The sequence below is a fragment of the Bombus bifarius genome, unplaced genomic scaffold (genome assembly GCF_011952205.1).
Source record: "Bombus bifarius isolate JDL3187 unplaced genomic scaffold, Bbif_JDL3187 scf7180000008056, whole genome shotgun sequence".
Lineage (NCBI taxonomy): Eukaryota > Metazoa > Arthropoda > Insecta > Hymenoptera > Apidae > Bombus > Bombus bifarius.
Window position 1 is genome coordinate 112,716 of NW_022884421.1, and position 16,959 is coordinate 129,674.

The 16,959-nt window shown below is 46.2% G+C and overlaps 2 protein-coding genes across 6 annotated transcripts; both read left to right on the forward strand.

Annotated features, from left to right (window-relative positions):
• The first annotated feature begins 1,663 nt into the window (after nt 1–1,663).
• LOC117208160 lies at nt 1,664–13,582 on the forward strand. 5 transcript variants are annotated; one of them, XM_033449080.1, is made up of 13 exons: nt 1,664–1,766; nt 4,378–4,503; nt 4,766–5,009; nt 5,714–5,912; nt 6,250–6,422; nt 6,489–6,564; nt 6,821–7,002; nt 7,493–7,736; nt 8,448–8,887; nt 9,046–9,221; nt 9,319–9,509; nt 9,792–11,075; nt 13,468–13,582. In XM_033449080.1, exons 2-12 carry the CDS (start codon nt 4,417–4,419, stop codon nt 10,084–10,086), a joined length of 2,307 nt encoding a protein of 768 aa, XP_033304971.1. In that variant the 5' UTR covers nt 1,664–1,766; nt 4,378–4,416; the 3' UTR covers nt 10,087–11,075; nt 13,468–13,582. The 5 variants fall into 5 exon arrangements, with proteins under 5 accessions (XP_033304971.1, XP_033304970.1, XP_033304974.1 ...); XM_033449079.1 differs by lacking the exon at nt 1,664–1,766 and adding an exon at nt 1,796–2,290; XM_033449078.1 differs by lacking the exon at nt 1,664–1,766 and adding an exon at nt 2,301–2,506.
• LOC117208158 (putative inorganic phosphate cotransporter) lies at nt 13,150–16,240 on the forward strand. The gene is made up of 7 exons (XM_033449070.1): nt 13,150–13,383; nt 13,468–13,713; nt 13,834–13,918; nt 14,520–14,737; nt 14,803–14,952; nt 15,027–15,159; nt 15,795–16,240. The coding sequence occupies exons 1-7, from the start codon at nt 13,150–13,152 to the stop codon at nt 16,238–16,240; spliced, it is 1,512 nt and encodes a 503-aa protein (XP_033304961.1).
• The last annotated feature ends 719 nt before the right edge of the window (nt 16,241–16,959 follow it).

The window sequence follows — 16,959 nt, forward strand, 5'->3', positions numbered from 1 at the left end:
TGAAAAAAAAAAGAAACACATTACTTGATCATTTACTTTGCGTTGCGTCTATCTGCGTTACAACGAGCGTCTTTGCAAATTAGTAAATATTGAACCTTTGCATCGAGCTGGCCGATACGTCGTCGAAAAGAATTCAGTTCAGGTGTCGAACGCTAAACTTTAGACATCTCGAAACGATAAATACACGACTTGGGCTACTTTCATAATCAGTGAGAGAAATAGTTTCTCAGGCGAGTCGTAAATTCGATGGCTATAATTATTCCAGGCATGTCTGCAAACGTATTTAAACTAGAAATTCTTGACTCGCTCCTTGTCTCCAAGTTTGTATATCGAGATAAATGAACTGGTATTGGGTAGGGAGAAAAAAGCCGAGGGTAACGATCTACTGAAAATGATCTGAGAATGATCCACGCGTGATCTCGAGAGGATATTTTTAATAAAGATTTCAGCAGAACTTTTATTTACGTCTAGGCGATCAATAGCCAGAGAAACATCGATTACGTCGACATTTAAGTCGGCTAAATGAAACGTCGTGCTCGGACAAGAAATACAAGGAAGAGTTGCGGATGAAGAGACATATGGCGATTCGAAGCAGACCGCGAAAGAGCCATCGATCGATTGATACGTCTGTCCAGCTTTGTCCTCGAGAAACATAAGGGTTCGAATTATACGTAACGTACGTATATCGAATTACTGGAAAACGGTGTGCTTATTAGGGCAAAGTAACTCGTGCCTTTCGCTCGGCCAGGAGAACTGGTCCTCGTGATTAGAGCGCGACCACCGGGATTCGAAAATATCAGCGTTCGTTCGCGAAAACTGCTACGTTGAGTTTAATCGAGCGAACGTGATCGTTGAGATGTAAACGATCCATCGAAGCGAACATCATCGAGTGTCACGTGGCGAACGCTGGAAAAGAGGAAGAGGAACGGAGCGAAGAAGGTTGACGAGCGAAACGAGCTAATTGCGCGTAATTTGCCCCGTTTCGATCCGGCGGGACGCGAACTAGCCAAGAGAATGAAATTACAAAGAGGTGGGGGCCGTTTACAGTTAAGCGAGAGAAGAAGAAGAAAGAGAGAAAAGGAGAGAGAGAGAGAAATCTCGCTAGCAAAGAGAAGATTCCTTCTCCGGCAACGGGGCAACCTTTCTTCTGCATCCTGCTCGGCCGTCAGCCGAATAACGGAGATCCCGCGGATGCAGGCCGAGCGCTCGGCTAGGCTGGGCTCGACTCGGCTGCGCTCGGCTCGACTCGGCGACGTCATCGCGCCGGTTCTCGCGAGATCTCGTACTTCTAGATCGAAATCGGTTCGCGCGGTTTCCGGTTTGAAGCTCGCGAATTCTCGCCATTTGATTCTATCGTCTCGTTTGCCAGAGAACTCGATGCGAGGCGCATCGTCGGATAAGTCGTATACCTTTCTGAGCTCGCATTTTCCATAGAAAGAACGAAATTTTCCACGGATGGAATAATGGCAGAGGACTATCGAACAGATCGACGCGTATTTGGTTCTATCGGTTCGTTGCAAAGTACTGGGAGTAAAGTTTACGATTCGTACTAGGTAATGCTCAAAGATTACTTATCCGACGATCGAATAAAAATGAGTGAGACAGGTACGAGAAAGAGGAGAAGCGTCGCGAGACACGGCATGGAAGCGAGCGGCAGAGAATATGGCTCGATTCGAAAATCGGTAGTAACTAGGTAGCCAAGGAGGCACGTACCCCTACTCCGAGAGGAAGGTTGCGACCAGTTGGCCGGCTCTCGCTCGGAACAGGTGGGCTCGAGTCGAGAGAGTCTCGGCCTGCCGCTTACCGCGCACGGATCGAGTTTGTCGTTCGACCGGTCTCTCGAGTTCTCGTTTTCGGCCACGAAAAAGTTCGACTAAACTAGCCGAAATATGCGTATATAAACGAGTCGGTAACAGGGTCGTTAAATCAGCCGGTGGTTTACCAGTTTCGTTCTAGTTCGCGCTCATCGCCAACTCGAACAAGAGCGCGTAGTGCGCGTTCGAAATCGCCGCGTTCCATTATCGTTCGTCGACACGAGTACGCGCGAGAACATCGACCGCGCCGAGTCAGGAATTCTCTCGACGAATTCTCTCGTCCTCTCGGCGCGACCTCTCGGCTCCACGCGTACGGCTTCGCGCCGCCAAACATTCGCGGTGCCGCGAATGATACGAATCGACGATCGAATCAGCGGATAAATAATCGGCTCGCTTCCGATCCTGCGGAACCGCGACGAGATCTCTTGCCGCGGAACGAGCAACGATCGCCGACCCGATTTTGCATGGGTGTACACGTAAGTGAATCAGAACAAGTTCGAGACCGACCGAGCCCGATGACACAGCTCGTGAACGATCCTTACGATTATCACCCTTCACCGATCGATATCAATGACGACGACGACGACGACGACAACGACGACTACGACGACAACGACGATGACGACGTGCTTCGATCCTGGCTAGTACTAGTCACGCAAATCTTCGACGTGAAAGGAAAACGCGCTAAAAAGGTTACTTGAAACGATACAACTATAATAGTTTCCACGATTACAATTACAATTCGCCTCGGTGAGGCTCGATTCCACGCAGTCGTCCAAGAACATTGTACCGTATCCGCGTTTCGTTTACTCGGTCGCAAAACGAGAAACGACGCGATTCGCGATCGCCTCCGCTTTCCATATGGGTCGATCGTTTGGAAGAACGATAACGGTGAAACGGTTGTTCCATCGTGGACCATCGTCGTCCATTTCGAACCAGTCGAGAACGATGCGATAACGAACGAGAATGAAACGTTCGTCTCGCGAATCGTTGCGCGATTCCTCTAGCCATGTGTCACGCGAGTCCCTCGCTCATCCGCCGTGTCGTCCATCGTCCATCGTTCATTGTCCATCGTCCATTGTCCACCGTCCATCGTTCGTCGTCCTTCACCCGGTTATGCAGCTAGCATGTCGCGGTTCCGTAGCAGGCGCTACGAAACGAACGCCATCGGAAAACTCGAACGAAAGAAAGGAAAGACGATCGCCACGGTATCGTGTTCGTCCGAGCGATTCTGTACCCTCGATGCAACGTCTGTAACAGCGCGAAAGGCACGGACGCTGCTTGGAAAAGGGTAACTCGGGCGTATCGGTTCGAGGATCGAAACGCGTTTTCTCCGCGTACGCGATCACCGAACGAAAGAGAACGGCCACGATCAAGCGCTTGTTTTCCCTCGTGTCTTTCTTTCCAATCACGTTACTCGGTCGCTATCGAATGCGATTTTACGCTTCATACGCGAACGATGGAATATTCAGTGTGTACTTTTGCGATGTTTAGCTGCGGGCAGTGGAAACATTCAGATAACTATTAACGTTTTACGTGACTTTTAGCGGCGTCTAGCGTACTCGGCGAAATCAGGAGAAAAGCCCGCATGTACGTTTCACGCGTTGATTGCCGCGCGAATTTTATGTTTCGCCTTGGCAAATATACAGGGGTTGGTTAAAATAATGGAAACTCCTTTTGTACGTCGTATATGTATACACATACGTATGTGTAATGCGTGTTATAACATACGTTTACGTTTCCATTATTCTCTCCAACTGTTACTCTGCACGCTAAAGTTTAATTTTCGCAAAATATAATATCGTATTTGGGCAAGATTTGTTCCGACGATTCATCCGAATCGTTCGAGTCGTTGAACATTTTCTAGCTCTTATCCAAAATTTATATTATTCTAATCGATTAAAAAATTTGATAACCCGGTTCATCGATGATCAACCGCGGTTGTCGACCCAACGTCGCTCAACGTGTATCAAGTATGTGGTTACAGTGGATGCATACTCGGACGAATTAACGTCCAGAGCAACACGGTACATCGAAATAATGAAATACGTATACGGATTCTTACGAGCGTACGTATCTCGATCTTTCGATGTTTCGTTCGCCAGAACTCCAGTTCAGTACGCATCCGCCGTAACCATAACGTAAAATACTGGGCGTACGAAGAGCCAAAACAATTGGCGCAATTTGCAAAATGTTTGATGATTCTGCGCCGAAGCTTCGGGACGGTGTATGGGCGAATCGCGGCGCGGTGCGGCGAGTGCGCTTACGAAATGGTATGTAACGCGCGCGAACGTCCGCAACTCGTGCATGCTCGTAACCCTCGCGCAATCGCGATTACATTCGCCGTTTTATCGACTCGTTTATCTGAACGACCAGTGGCGGCAATCGCGTCGTTTAAATCCTTTCTTCCGCGTAGAAAGTTACCGCGTAGGAAACCTGTTAGCCCGATCGTTCGATCCGCGAAACTGTGTTGGCTCTTCGCGTCCTATCTGCCTGTCGATCGACTATCGTCGTGCCGAGAATAAACGAAAGGAATTTAAAGAGGAAACGGGACGTTCCGTAGGAGAGAAGCGAGGCCCACCGTACCGATGTCACCGGCAGAATGGCCAGGGATCGTTCCGGTTCAGAGTATTCGGAGAACATGAGCGACGCCACGACTTGCAGCTGCACGACGAGCTCCGCTGACAAGGCTAGTAGCGCATGTTAGAGTAAAATCTCGTTTGTAAGGGGTAGCGGTAAGTCGCGATAAATCGGATCGGTCGCGCGCGATTGGCGCGTGATCGATCGGATTCGGAAGAACGATACGGGCTACAGCCGTGGCTCGATTCGGCTCGGCTCGGCACGGCTCGGCTCGGCTTGAAACAGCGCGAACCACTCTTCCGGAAGAGAGTACGAGAGGTATGCGAGACGGCAGCGTCCGATAATGGGAACGACGGTGGTGGTGTTTTCAGTGTTCGTTGCGCGGCTGCGGTATGTTTCAAGAGCCGTTTTTCCTACATCCACCTGGCTCGCGACCACGCGATGGAATCTACATAAATCCGATGAGCGCGTACATCGGCGAGCCTGTCAAGCCGAAGGATACAGAGTCCTTTTATCTGCACAGCCCGCACGATCTCGTCTACACGAGGATTACGCGATTGTTCGCGGACACGGACAAGCATCGACACTTTGAGAAGAAGGACGAGACTTTGACTGGTAAGTGGCGCGAGTCCCAGATATCTCGCGCTGCTGCCGAGACTTTGACTCGGTACGCGCGTCGTTCGCTTCCGGTAGCGACGAGTCGTAAAGCGAAACATCGAAACTCTGTCCTCGCTGAAGCAACGGCGAGCGACTCTACACATCGCCTCTCGCTGCCGCACGTTTTGTCGCAAAACATTTCCAACGACCAGCGACACGTAGAAAGACTTCGTCCACGCTGGGCTTTGTTTCGTTGAATTTTGTTTTTTCTTATCTTTAGCGATCTCGATTGCAACGAGCAACGATATTTCGTCGCTGTACATAGTTCTAGAGCTAAGTTCGAGGTCCACGAAGTTCAATATCGTCGGGTGGAGTCAGAGCGTAGGAAATATTTGTCGATTTCTGCGTACAATAGAATCTTCGTCGTATTATCGACAAATTGTATTCTCTGTACCAATCGGACGTACATTGGTTGGTTGATTACATTTGTCTGGAAAATGCAGTTAGGACAGTTCGAAACTAGAGCGACGACTTGTCGCTGGCAACAGAAATACGAAAAACCCTGGAGAAACATTCGCTACGACTTTGTTTCAACGTCGATAGAAGATTCCTCGCTGTTGCTTTAGCGTGGACTTTAGAGGATTTTAGAGATACTCGTTACGCCGCGGCGCCGTCTCGACCGATCGACCAAACGGTCATCCATTGGTCTTCTGAATTTTCAGTGAAAGTGGACGTACACTTCAACAATGGCGTTCTCGACCGATCGTCCGGCGAAAACGGCTACACGACCAAAGCCGAAATGACGCGCGAGCCGTCCGAGCACGCGTACGAGCAAATTTGTTTGCGCCAGGATCCTGAGACCGCTGGCATAGTCACCAGCCCGCAGAGGAAGGTGCAGATCGACAACGTATCCGATCGCAGGTACGCGGCACCAATCGCGCGCTCGTCAGCTCGCTCGTAGTCGTCCCGGTCGATCGACGATACGTAGTAATACATACCGCTAAAAGCAGCATGGATTTCGCAATAGTCGCGCGGATCTTGTTCGCTTTCGAAACGCGTTCGTTTCCGCTAATGCTCGGTCAGCCGTTTCTCGCGGAAGGACGACCTCGATATTTCCGCTGGAACGTAGCCGGTTTAACAGGACCGGTGTGTATAACCAACGCGAGGACGAGTGTCGTCGATCGACGAGCTTGAAATGGTACGAGAGTGGCGCACGAACGGACTGGTTGGCGATATGAACGTGACGAATCGATTTCAGCCGATCTCGAAAAACCGATCGCAGATACAGTAGATCGAGTAGCGCGAGCGAGTCGTCGAACGTCAGCAGCGAGATTCCTTGCTTCTCGTCGAGCGCGTCGACGCCGTCGCTGTCGCGGAACAGCAGCAACGAACGAGCCGGAAAGAAGTTTACCGTGGAGTCGTCGTCGCACGGTACGTTGAATCGACGAGTGCGTTTCCAAACGACAACCGCTGATCGATCGTCCATACGATTTTCAGAGAAAAAGAACACGACCGGTACGTCGTCGCAAGTAGAAAGCGAAAAGGAGATCAAACCGGCGAACGGCGGAGTCAGGTAAGTAGGCCGAGCGATAAGGCCGTGCGCCGCCAGACAGAAAATCGAAGAGAAGCGAAATGATTGCATTCGATTCTAAGCGATTTTATCGCGACGAAACGCGTCGGACGACTCGTTGGTTCGACGACTCGCGCGATATATCGTAGGCAAGAACTAGCTCACGATGTACTTCTTCTTCGTTTTCTTCTTCTTCTTCTTCTTTTCCTTCTTCTTCTTCTTCTTTTTCTTCTTTCCCTGCATCGCGCGTCTTTCTCAGCTTCGCCAAGCCACCGCCTCCACCACCACCGCCCCCACTACCGGAGAAGGAAGACGTCGTGGTGCTCGTGGTGAACGCCAAGCAAAACGCGGAACCTATAACCAGGGACGAGAAAAGAGACGTCTCCGGTGAAACGAACCGGAATGGAAGAACCGAGAACGGAGCAAACCTTACGTCTGCAGGTAAGCTGGAAGATATAGCTCTCTCGAGCTGTCGATAACTTCGTTTCTTCGATCCTCGATTCGTCTCGCTCGATCTTCTGTTATTTGTAAAGAAAAAAAAAAAAGAAAAGAAAAAGGGTAGCTAAGCTAAGGGAAGCGCGAGAGTGAAAAGCGTAAATCGAAAAATGGGCAAAGAGAAAAGCGGATGAGTTCGAAGAGAGAAAAAGATAGTGGCAGGAGGGGAGGGGGAAATGAGATGGAGTAGAAATAGAAGAAGAGGGTGGGCGAGATTAATCGAGCCGAACGATCGACCGATTTAAACCAGGTATTTTTACGTCGCTGAACGTGGTTTAACGATAATGATGATAATAATTAAAGCCTCGGTGAATCGCAAAGACGGCCACTTACTAGACCATAGCGCTCATCGGGCATATAATACACTTACCTAGATTTCACTTGTCCGACGCGTACTACGATTCGTTTCCCCCACCTCGTTTCTGTTTCGGAACAGCGATCAACAAGTCCGACGTATCCTGCGGCGAGCATCAGCAGCCGGAAGTGCCTCCTGCCAGTCCACCGGCGGACACCGAGGAAATTAAGACGAACCAAACGTCCCATCTGGTCAATAAACATATGGTGCTACCGTTCATACCGCCCAAGTTCGCCAACGCGGACTCCAACACTCTGCTCAAGCCGTCCGAGTATCTCAAGAGCATCTGCAAGATTTCGTCAAAGAGCAGCCTGTTGAAAGCAAGGTCGGTAGGATAGGTTGACGAACGATACCGATATCGCTTTTATACGATGCTGGTCGGGATCGCTCGTCTCGTCGCGTTCGCCTATCGAGGTACAGAGAAATGAAAAGTTGGCTAGAGAGATGTCATGCGTCGCTATATCGTCTTATTTCTATGTACGTGACACTTTAGGCCAATACGCGGGTTTATCTTGACGACTGCACCGGATCTATCAGAAATAACCAACCGGACTCGCGTTTCTTCGCCTAGCCATCTTCTCGTTTCAGCAGCGATATCTCAACTTCGGAACCCAAAGTGTATCGAGTCAACGAACTTTAAAGCGAATCGAATCGATGTTGCAACAACCTTGTAACGAGATATGGACTAAATATCATTTTTAGATTTATATTATATTATATATCGGGAAGAGTGAAGAATTTGATAGGAAAAATTTTTAAAACGTTAATTTTTTTCTTTTTTTTTTTTCAAACGTAGACTCGATACACTCTGATTTTGGGGATCGTATATATATATAGAAATATACGGAAGTATATACGTTACGGTCCAAGTGACTAATAGGTCATTATTCGTAATGCTTAGTCATTACAGTTTTAAGGTTTCAAATTTATTACAGTGTCCGATTTTGGTTGCAGTTATTCGTAACGACCGTGTATCATAAATAATGTATTACGTAGTCGGTTAACGCATAACATATCTGAGGAAACGCGTTCGCAGATCGGTCGACAATTTGGACATACAAAGTAGAAGCGGTGACCGAAGAGAAGGCTTCGTCAGACCGGAAGGGACCGAGGAACAGGAGCAAGAGGAACTGAGGGAGGCTTTAGCGGAGAGGGGTGCCACGCGTAAAGCAACTCGGGAGCTGGAGGAGGAGGAAGAGGAAGAGGATAGGGTGGTGGTGGTGGTCGAAGAGGGAAAGGAATCGACTGCTGGACCTCCGCCGCCACCGTTGTCTCCGCTTCAAAAATCTCGACGTATCAACGAGGAGTCCAGCACGGTCGCGATGACCGATCTCGAGTCACAGAAAACCCTGCAGCCACTCGCCACCATCAGCATTCAAGATCTGACCAGTATCCAACTGCGAAGAACTTCCGCGAAAATGAACGCGACGAAAACGTTCTCGGCGCCTCCGCCGCGCAGCGTATCTATGACGAACGGTAGGTTACCATAGCTAGACTGCGTATATTTATGCAAATTCATATTTTTACGCGTACGATTAAAAAATTGGAACCCGAATTTCCCATAGATTCGTAAAAATCCCATTATCGATCGCGTTATCTCTGGTCTCGAAGCTTCCATCTATCTCCTTCGTCAGTTTCAGAGCCGTTCTTCGTACAAAAGACCGACTTGATCGCGGAACTGAAGAGAACCAAGGACATCCCTGGAATTAAGAAGATGAAGGTGGAGATGGCGCAGGTGGAGAAGACACAGGAGCAGAATCTCATGTCGGAGATCAACAAGGCGTTCAACGTTTCGAATTTCGTGGATCAGGTGGGCTATCTGAGTCGATTATCGTTTCTCCTTCGTTCCCTTCGTTTAGTCACGATCCTATTCTATTTATCGTGTTTAATCTTCTGTTTCGCCGAAGATCCCAGAGAAAGACAGTTCGGGGAACGTGATACCGATATGGAAACGACAGATGCTGGCGCGGAAGGCCGCCGAGCGAGCGAAGAAGGAATTGGAGGAGCAGCTCGCCAGGGAAAACGAAGAGAGACGACAGAAAGCGATTCCTGCTTGGAAGAGGCAGCTCCTCGCCAAAAAGGACAACGAAGAAAAAAGGTTCGCCGTTTCTTTCTCCGCGATTACCGCAATTCGATAACCAGACCGTGGATTTTTATGCTTTTATAGGAAATTTAAAAGCATATAAACGCACCTACATTACCACACGTATTTAGTAAGCAAGACAAATTTCTGCTTAGGTTCTATTCCTTCGTGTGCCCTTACGTGTCTTTATAAAAATATGAATTTCCACGAATAAATATCCACGGTCTACCGATAACGATAGTAATAGTATTAGCACTGCGATACACGTTGATAGTACGCGTTTGCTCTTTTTAACAGACTGAACCAAGTGTGCGCGACGCCAACAGCCAAAGTAGACGCGGTAGCGACGCCAACGCCAACGCCGACGCCGACATCGAGGAGGGATGTTTCGCCTTCGTCTATCTCATCGCGCACTACCCACCGACACGAAGAGAAACCGGACGTCGAGGAGAAGAAGCCTGCCGACGCGAACTCCTCGCATCAAGGATCGCACGGCACGCAGGCAAACGAAACAGACGACGACGACGCTCAAATTATTCCGTGGCGAGCACAGCTTAGGAAGACCTCCAGCAAGCTCAACATTTTAGATTAATCGTCCAAATTTCTTTCACTGGTCGATTCGACGAGCCTGGTGGTCGCGTGTGATAAAAACGGGTAGTGTTCATCGCGCGGCCATCGAACGCGCTTCACGGAACACGCTGTTTGTTTGTATGTACATAGAGTCGAGTAAAGTTTATATCGAGAAATTCCTTAAAAAACACGTTCGAACAACTGATTTTGCGTTTGTCCCTTCGAAAAACTTCCCTCGATCTTCCTAAAAAAGATTCGCAAAAAGAAAATGAAAACGGAAAAAAAGAGATCAGTCCGAGTTTGTTTCATAATTCGAGATATTGAATCCTATAGGTACACGTGACTGAGAATAGAGGTGAGAGGTATGGATATTGCATTGTCAGAGATGCGTGTGTTGGTGCGTACTCGCGATGATAACGACCACCACCGTCCAGTCAGCGTGCAACAGTAGAGGTACTACTACTTGCACAGTCACGAATAGAAATAGAAACAGGAATACTAATACGAGTAATGATGGACGTTTACAGACATATCGCTATATACCCAGTCCGTTGAAGCAATTTGTACGCTGTCGTAACGTCATCATTGGCACGCTGTAGGACCACCGCGCTATTCCATCAACGCGATTCCGTTGCCAGCAACACGCCGAAGTTCGTCTATACTTTGTTCTCGGGCCGAACATTTCTCCCGCGTCGCTAGTTTCGGGTCTTCCTTTCTCGTAGCTTCGTCTCCCTCCGAGACTATTTCACGCGCGTCTCGCCCTTTTTTCCTGGCCATTTCCAAATTCCATCGGCGTTTCGAAAAAACCGCGTGGTTCTTTTTCCTGCGTTGCAAGAATTACCGGACGTTTTTGCCTAATCCTTTCCACTCGTTCTTCCTCTCTTAACCCCGTTTTACGCCTTTCCTAATCGGAATCGACGATCGAGGAGCGCAACTAGCGATAAATTCTCCTCCGCTAGCAGCGATCGACTTCGAACGCATCCAGGATGGCTTTGAACCACAAGATCCTAGGTAAGCGATCCTTGCATTTACAATCCGCGTACACATCGCTGATCGTAAGTATTAGGACATCCATTCGTTACATTCATTGAGAGTTTTAAAGTTACAAGCAACGAGAACGAAACCACGAATCTATATCATTGGTGAAACCTCGTAGAATATTCTCCTCGACAAGAACAACGGAAAGTATTTGACTCGAACTATAGATCGGCTGATGTTCTAATACTTATGGGTCGACAGTGTATCGCGGAAACCAACCTTCGGATTAACGCTCGTTCAAAGAATACAGTTCGCTAAAGTCGCGACTTATCCGCTACACACGATGACACGCGCGTTCATCCGAATCGAACTTGGAACTTTCGAATCGAATCGAATTCGAACTTATCGAAACGAATCAAAGGTCGAGCGAGCATTATACGCTGAACGCTGACATGCGCTGCTTACCGCAACGAAGATCGCGACACAAACCTCCCGCGCACTGTGCCAGCCAACGCGAATATAAATAGCAGCAGGAAGCAACTGTGAAGTTCTGGGTGAAGGTCGCCATCAATTCTCAAACGCGCCAAAAAACTTCCGAATTCGAGTACCGAAACCGAGTACCGCGCGTCGTTTAGATTTTAAACGCGTGGTTAACACGTTGATTGCCATGCAAATACGGTGGTTACGAAAAGTATTGGCAGGTCATTGTATTCATTCATTCGGCCATTGTATTATAAGATTTACATACTGATTAATTACTATTCGAGTATATTCAATCTTGTATCATTTTGTGGCATACATCGTATGACTACAAAACTTTGATATCAAGCAAATGAAATGTAGAATCTGCTACAAAAAAAAAAAACGCTTCATTGAAAGATAAAGATATGTGCCAATACTTTTTGTAGCCGCTGTATGTATATTTTGCCCTGAAAGCCGCGATAGATCGAGATACATTATATCATAACTAGACTGCAGGTTTTTCTGTATTTACGATAAATTTAAATGTACGAGTATTCGGAGAGTGTGTATAACATTCGAAAATAAATCATCCAAAGTGGATTACTCGTCGTAACTCTCAGTGAACGAAAGAAATTACCGAATAGGTTTCAATTTCTTTAGTTCTCTTCATAGGTATCCACAATCTAATCGTAACATTCAATTCTTGCAAAATAGTGCATTGCGTTTGCGCTCTTTTTTCCGACGATGATTTCCTTTATCTACATCATTCGTATCGTTGAATATTTTTCTTTAATAATGAACAAAAGGGGGCCTCAACTCCAATGGCCCTGTCCTTGAGATATATTGTAGAGGGGAAGGGCCTGAGTAACATGCACTTGGTTCGTTAGGTTAGATCTTTTGAGGGATCTAACGTAGCTAGCCATCCATGGAATGTAACCTAACCTAACCTTATCTAACAATACCTTACCACAATTAAGTTCGCAATCAAACGCATATGCAATTTCATTTTTGACCACTTATATCGGAGTAAATGCATTCTAGCAAGTATCATTGTCTTCTTGCCATAACTTTTGAATCACGATCGTCCTACGACTCGAATAAAGCTCCGAAATTCGACGAAACTATGGTTGAAGCCTCCTTGCGTGTGTAACTGGTCATTTTTTCTAGTCCATGAAATTCGTCTCATTTTAATGATTCTGGAAAAAATTTAGCAAAACGTAGCTCACCAGTGGCCATCGTGTCAGTCAACGTGTTAATAAGAACGATTAATTTCTAACATTGGCGACCGAATCGATGGAATCTGGACGTACTTATCGAGAATTCACGGGTACCGCGCAGTTTTCGTTTAACCTCGATCTGTCCGATCGACTTATTTAGCGACGCAACAAATTGAAATCGGCCTGGTCTATGTAGCACAGGGTCGAATCGCTACCGACGGTGCCAATTGATTTCAAAAAATTGATGCAAGTGGATACGCACGTGTCAAACGCGTGCGGCTAGATCAGTCGTTGATCCTATTTTGTTTAACGACCTCGTTGTCCACCTATTGTACGTTCCTGCCCGCACCTCGACGAATACACTCCCGATAAGACCCTTGCCGCTCGTGCTTTCAGATTCGCTGACATGTAGACAAGTGTTAAACATCATGGTGATCCTTGGTTTCATGCTAAACTATATGCTACGCGTCAACATGACGATCGCCATAGTATCGATGGTGATTCCGAGCAACGATACTTGGCGGTTGAACGATTCGAGTAAATCTGCCACGACCGAGTACTTCGATCGTGGAATCGCGGTAAACGTTACCTCGCTCGATAATGGAACAGCGACGATCGCCCCTAATCCCGCTACAGCTTCGTTCCCCTATGCGCCTGCACACGTACGTTACAGTTTATCCTTCGAAGGCTTTATCGTTCTTCTTTCATCCGTTCGATACGATCAAGATTTCCGCTCTGCTTCCCAGGAGGAAACGAATCGGACCAGATATCCGTGGAACGAGTACCAAGTGAATCTCGTGTTGGGTAGCTTTTTCTGGGGCTACATATGCACAGAGTTGCCAGGTGGCCGTCTCGCTGAAGTAGTAGGACCTAAAAGAGTGTTTGGATACAGTATGATGGTATCTAGCGCTATTACGTTATTAACACCTCTGTCGGCGACTTATGGCTACATCGCTGTCGTCGCCTTAAGAGCGATGCTTGGATTCATGTTGGTGAGCTTTTCAATTTTAACTGGTTGGTCTTACCGATCTCCATTTCCCCGTTCCATCTTGTAATAGCGTTTTTCTTTGTTGGCCTACGCCGTGTAATCGATTTCCCACATACATATGCAGGGAGCTACTTGGCCTGCCATGCAGCCGATGACCGCAAGGTGGATACCACCGACGGAACGCAGCAAATTCGTCTCGAATATGATGGGTAAGTAAATGACTCGTGAGTACAGGGGCGTAGCAAAAAAGTTTAAATATAAAGAGGGGTACGGAAAATAATTCTGCAACACAAATTGTATCTGACAAGAAGAGCGAATAAATATAATACAGTGGCTGCAAAGAAATATTTGTGCGTTCCCTTATTTTCTACTGAAGCGTTTTTTTGTCGAGTAGGTACATTTCATTTTCACATTATCAAATAGTGCCTGCTTGTAGGCATATGTAAGTATTACTAAATGACACAAAATCTTCACTGGAACTAATTAAACACCGCGAAATCGCTTGGAATTAATTACTTGGTACATGAATGCTGTAATAAATACAACGGTGTGCAAATATGTGCACCTCGTGCAGCCACTGTATATAGTCCTGAATAGGTGGCTGTTAGCAACATGATGAAAAATATCCAATAGAGAAGTTACTAATATGTGCATATACACATATACAAATTGGCAAACTTTAAACTTCCTCTTTGCTCGCTACCGTAGGTAGCCCATCCGCGCCGGGTACAGAGATAAAGAAAGAAAGAAAGAAAGAAAGGAAGGAAGAAAGAAAATTTCTTTGAACGTCGCGTGTCTATCGTGTTTTAGCTTCGTCGCTCGGAGCGGCGATAACTATGCCGATTTGTGGGTTTCTAATCGCTTACCTCGGTTGGGAATCCGTGTTCTACGTAACCGGAGCGATAGGCCTCGTATGGAGCGTAGCTTGGTTTTTCTTAATATTCGATTCTCCTAGACAACATCCGAGAATCACGATCGAGGAACGCCAATATATCGAAGACTCGATCGGTTCTACTTCCACGACAAAGGTACGATCGAAGAGTACATATGCGTCTAATTCGATACGTTATCTCTCTCTGTTTTTGGTTTGCAGCGGTTGCCCGTTCCGTGGAAATCCATCTTTCTCTCGACTCCCGTTTGGGCTATCGTGCTGACTCACTCGTGTAACGTGTTCGGTTACTTTACCGTTGTCAATCAACTACCAACTTACATGAAGTACATCTTGAATTTCAACATCAAAGAGGTACGTACCAACGCTTACCTTAGAAACGATGATTTTCTTCGATTTACTCCACCGCGTTCCTTGTTTCTCCATAGAACGGATTATTATCCTCCTTGCCGTACCTTGGCAAATACATCTTCGCCGTTACAACATCCTCTGTGGCTGACTATTTGTTCAAGACAAAGAAATTGTCGGTAACGGCTATTCGAAAGATCTTCACTAGCTTCGGTAAGCGTAGAATTTTGGTCGGGATTAACGTTGCTGCGTTCCACAAATTTTTATATTTTTACCTTGCCTGAAAATTAACGAAACAAGGAAGATGATTAAAAAGATTCAGAAGATTTATCAGCATAGAATTTAAACGAGGAATCATACCCACCGATAAGAATCTTTTCATATTCTGTTTAGACACGAGTTATTTTTTAACATTAGAGAAACAGAAATGAATGGAAAAACGCGGCAGAGTTAATCCGCGTAAGATTACATCGACGTAACGATATTTATTTTATTAGCGAATTATGAGCTCACTGTCTCTCCCGTTTCCTATCACCTTCACATTTTTCTTTGAACGATTCTCTATCGTTTCTGATGACTTTTATCAGTTAAATACATTCTTTAATTGTTATCATAATCTACCTCAAGTATCATTACTATATCTGATATATCAATCAACAGTAGTCAATAGTAAGTATAATAGTAATAATATCAATAGTAATCGATATCTTTTTCCGAGTTTAATAAAGGATTAAAAAATCAAAATATTTTTTTTTATTACGTATTGAGATTTTTTCGCACTCATAATTCGCAACACTCAAGTTTCGATATTCTACGGCTCTTCTCATACTTGTTTCGCTTGTTCGCAGCCGTGTTAAGTCCAGGGTTATTGATGATCGTGCAAGCAAATTACGGATACGATCGCATTACGTCCGTATCGATTTTCACTATTGCTCTGACGATCAACGGTGCAGTAACAGCTGGATATCTGGGGAACAGTTTAGACATTGCACCCAACTTTTCAGGCACTATTTTCGGCATGATGAACACGCTCGGTTCCCTAGGCGGATTTCTAAGCAGTTACATGGTCGGCTCGTTAACCTACAAAAATCAAACCTATTCAGGATGGAGTATCGTTTTTTGGATATTAGGGTGGATTTATTGTCTTGGCGCACTTACGTTTACCATTTTTGGTAGCGGTCAGTTACAACCGTGGAACAATCCCGAGAAGAAGCAAGTACGAAGACAAAGCAACGTAATCACCATCGATCATCCGCAGGAATTCGTTTCGCTAGACGAAAAGACTGTTCCTTAACGAAATAATTGAAAAATAAAACTACAATTTCAACTCAAATGTATGATAACGTAATATTTACTATGTTTTCATAAACAAAACGTATTACCATTATGATTGTTATTAAATCCTGCATCGATCTCCGATATTCCGAAAAAAACGTTCGAGCAGAGACGAGCTACGGTTAGTGACAGAATCTGAAACACTTCGAATCGTTTCGAATCTGTATCGTACATGTGGCGACAAATTTGAACGACTTCGAACACGCTTCGAAACTTAAAAAGACTCAACATCTGTCAAGACATCTGAGAATTTTAAGCTTCGAATCGTGTTCGAAGCGATTCGAATTTTCCCCATACGTACAGATTCATCCCGTCGGTAGATACAGCATTCCGTGCTTTCGATTCGATATTCCGAAATCTTACAACCGAAAAAATAGGCAAAACCTGACGCCGACGCTGCAACGTAATTCCGATTATCTTTCATCGGTTCATTCACATGGCACTTATTAACGATCGGTAAAAAAGACCTCTGCATCCTTCCGTGAATCTGTCCTAAGTTCGAATAATCTATCCTCCGAAGAGAATTTCATTTCCTCCTGCCAATAGTTCGCATCGAAGGACAGTTCGATGGATTATTGTCTTAGCGCGTTTCGATCCACCGTTTGATCGTAAACGAAATCGTCGTAGCGATTCAACATAGCGTAGCGATCGGACAAGTCATACGATTCGATAAAATGT